This window comes from Perna viridis, chromosome 5 (assembly GCF_037379345.1).
Source record: "Perna viridis isolate PV_CMFRI_1.1 ecotype Kerala chromosome 5, ASM3737934v1, whole genome shotgun sequence".
Classification (NCBI taxonomy): domain Eukaryota; kingdom Metazoa; phylum Mollusca; class Bivalvia; order Mytilida; family Mytilidae; genus Perna; species Perna viridis.
In genome coordinates, this window is record NC_142449.1 from 17,445,840 (window position 1) to 17,449,473 (window position 3,634).

The following is a 3,634-nucleotide window of genomic DNA, read 5'->3' on the forward strand; positions in this document are numbered from 1 at the left end:
CAAAATTAATCCATATGCGACATGAAACCTTTCTCGCCTTTTTGGTCCCTTATTTCTATATAGTGTTGTTTATAACAATAATAATCGATCTCAGTCTGTGTTTGTGATGAGAAACCATGTTGTACAAATTCGAAGAAATTTATACACCTATACTCAAGTAAGTGTGTGGAAACCTAATGTACGACAATGGTAACATCAACGTCAGCTACGCATGGTCGTACTTGGGACACCTTTTGAAAATCGCCACTCGACTTTTGCAAATATTTCAAAAAGTTTTAAATATTAATGTTTTACTCTAACACTTTTTAGACGAACTTTTTCGAGTATTAAATTCAGTGTATTTTTTTTTTATAAATACTCCTTAAATACACAGCTTTGTCATTTTCAAAGCATTGTTGGTGACATAATACGGCCTTCATGCTAAAATTAAGTAAATGAGGTTAAAATCTATGTATTGATTTTTTTCTCTCTTTTCGTTTTTTTTTCAGAATGTATATAAATTTGGATGATTTAGTTTCGTCTGTTGCCCTGTTGTGTCCAACGATTTCTCATAGTTTGTCTTGTATCTGATAATGCTATTGCTATTTTATCTTAATTGCTTTAAGATATACACATTTAATGTCAACTATATACATTTATGTAAAATATTGCATCTGTTGATAATATTAGTCTAGTTTTTGGAATATATTGTCAACATTAGTGATTTAATGATGTCATAATATTGAATCAGATATGAACTAAGGTTTTCTTCATGCGCAATTAGTATCTGTAGAGTAATGCCCTATGGTTTCTATCGAAACATATATTTTAATACTCTTGTATCTTTCACTTGACAATTTTTTCTTGTCAGTTGCATACACGGAATTAAAAATGTTTCAATTCTTTTATAACTACAATGATATGTTTATCATAACAACATTCATCATGACATTATTATCTCCAAGATCTATTTCATAAGAAAGTAAGAATTCTCAAAGAATTATTTTATTTTCAATGCCAAAATGATTCAATGTCCTAAAGCGTCTATTCTTTTCTTCTCCAAAATCATGTTACTTTCCCTGTGATGCCATTCCCTGCATAGCCATTTGCTTGAAAACTGAAATGATATTTGTTTCAATTAAAATTGTTTCTCTTTTTTATTCATATAATATGATCTAAATCTCAAAGCACATGGTCATTACCAAGTTATCGGTTCTATTCTCAAATTCTTTAAGTTGTCTTTGCAAATGTTGTTCATGTCAATCGGACTTTTTACACAGTTATTCTACATTTATGTAGGATGGAATATATCAAATATATTAAATCAATATACAAATGACTTTTAATGTGATATTCCTTTAAATTCGAAAGATACATTCATGAAATCGCAATTATATTGTGGGTATATTATTTCACAAAAAAGATCATTAAACTAGAATTAATTTTGGCCAGCATCAAAATTAGTCAAGAAAAAAGAATTCAAATTTTATTTCGTATTAGAACCAAACTTCAATAAACAAGCTCTTAAAAGCTATTTGAAAGTTCAACAGTAAAATAAATTAATCAAACCTGCAAAGCCAACTCCTTCACCCAACGCATTTGTCATCATGTCTTTCAAGTTATCATCAACTGGAACTTTCATTTTAACCATGAATGCAACCATTTCACCTCCGTCTACTAAACCATCATTATTTGTATCAGTTTCATCAAAGGCCTGACGAAGAGAATTGTCGATAGTCGATCTACGGTTCCTCCCTGCTAGCTAATAAAGATAATTAGTATTTAAGTAATGCATTGCATTCGGAAAGAAATGGGTAATATTCTTTTTGCAGGCCTATTTTCATACATCATACTGGTTTTGAAACGTTTCTTTCGGTAAAGTAAACTATTGATATTAATTTTTTATGTATTTGTTAAATAAAATATTTTTGCAACTTACCTAATACAGAATTAGGATTAACATTTCTGAATAAAGCATTAAAATGTGTATTTATGCTAAACTGAACATAAAAGGAGTTGATGTAACATGGTCAAAAGTTGACCAGAATAAATCATTTTTAATTTATTATTTGGAACTTTCAAAAGTTGGGAGAAATAAGGACGGATGAACAACACACAGCAGAAATTATTTCATTACATAATCACCGTTTATTGACGTAATATATTTACTTAATTTAATCTTTGTGCTTAAATAGAAATAATCCCGGTATAGTTAATTGAACAAATAATATTTGTTTATACGAATATTGTAAGATACGTAGTTACGTCAATTAATGGTTCTTTTTATAAGACGTGACTAAATGGATAACGCTTACCTTAAGGAAGTTGAATTTTAAACCATCTTTAAAAGTCTTTTCTGCGAGCACACCTCCGATAACAACTAAACACAATACGAACGCAATTTTCATTTTGCTATGCGTTTAAGCTGAAAAATCGTTTATGTTTAATCCATGAGTAAAAAACAAAAATATTTTGCCTTTACAGTGTCTATTTGTTTGATTTGAAATCACGATTTTATCATTGTCTCCACAATTTCCGTCCTGTTTTGAAAAGCAACAAAAACGCATTGAGAGCAAAATTGATTGTATTTTAAAGTGATTATAACGTTTTGTTTGCGTATCAAGCAACCTAAAACCAACAATCAAAGACATGTTTGAAATATACAGCAAATTTGCGTCCTATAATGAAAAAAAAAGGCGTATGAAATCAATATGATTGCATACGTTTTAATTTACAAAAAATCCGTTTCATTATTTTTTTATTAACCTTTAACACAGCTCAATATCTAGCTAGAATTGAGTAAAACCAAAGATTTGAAGTATTCGTTTGACAAAACATATGTTTGAATTAACAGTTTATTATATTTAGATTTGTGATAAATGTTAAAAAAAAATTAGATGTTCCGTCCAATAGCCGTCAATGAATTTATAGGTTGATAAATCTCTACGAACTTTAAGTAAAGAGAGAAACTTAAAATATAAATCTTACTTACAATTACTTGCAAATCGTTTTCAAGAAATACAGCAGATGCGAAGGCTCATGAACATATATACTTCTGTAATACGTAATTGCTTAAATAATTCTTCCTATAATTATTTTGTAGTGAAAATTCACAGGATGTAACCGATTAAAAACACATTAAAATATTTTTTTATGTCCACTTATCTTATTATAATAATAATGAAAAATGATGATGTACTAATGCACTATTTAAGTGTGTAAAGTACTTAGTACTTTTTTCGTCGGACTATTTCACAACTGCCTCTTCAGCTCAAAATTGATATATCTTTTTAAATTACTAAAGTCACTTTACAAAGCCATGAAGCAGAATCCAACTTTCATTATCATAAATGTTCGTGATTGTTTACCCTGAATAACCTTTGCTCTCGAAACCTTGATTCATGATCAAACAAAATATTCTAAACTAAATTAATATCATTGATGGTTTAACTTCTGATAAAATAATTCCACATTTGAAGTTAAGATATACATTCAGAACCATCAAACTTTGCTGCCTTTTCCAAAAAGTCAGGACAATATATGAAAATATACTTGACAGAAATTGAATTCTAATGTTTAAGTTTAAAATGAATTAAAATTAGTCTCCAAGCTTATGAAGTTTTTGTCGAAATGTTTTTTTGATTTTGAACAACGT

General features: G+C 28.6%; 1 protein-coding gene across 1 annotated transcript; it reads right to left on the bottom strand.

Moving 5' to 3' along the window:
- Positions 1-968: 968 nt before the first annotated feature.
- LOC148616321 (uncharacterized) lies at positions 969-3,123 on the bottom strand. Its single transcript, XM_088581593.1, has 4 exons — positions 2,972-3,123; positions 2,295-2,404; positions 1,549-1,741; positions 969-1,096 (listed from the first exon to the last, which is right to left on the bottom strand). Exons 2-4 carry the CDS (start codon positions 2,385-2,387, stop codon positions 1,050-1,052), a joined length of 333 nt encoding a protein of 110 aa, XP_088437719.1. The 5' UTR covers positions 2,388-2,404; positions 2,972-3,123; the 3' UTR covers positions 969-1,049.
- Positions 3,124-3,634: the final 511 nt, after the last annotated feature.

Bases quoted from the DNA above. Each gene is read 5' to 3' on its own strand.
- LOC148616321 (XM_088581593.1), bottom strand. From the start codon at position 2,387: ATGAAAATTGCGTTCGTATTGTGTTTAGTTGTTATCGGAGGTGTGCTC. The intron at 1,742-2,294 runs GTAAGCGTTATC...TATCTTTATTAG, and splicing joins TAAAATTCAACTTCCTTAAG to CTAGCAGGGAGGAACCGTAG. The intron at 1,097-1,548 runs GTTTGATTAATT...ATATCATTTCAG, and splicing joins TGAAGGAGTTGGCTTTGCAG to TTTTCAAGCAAATGGCTATG.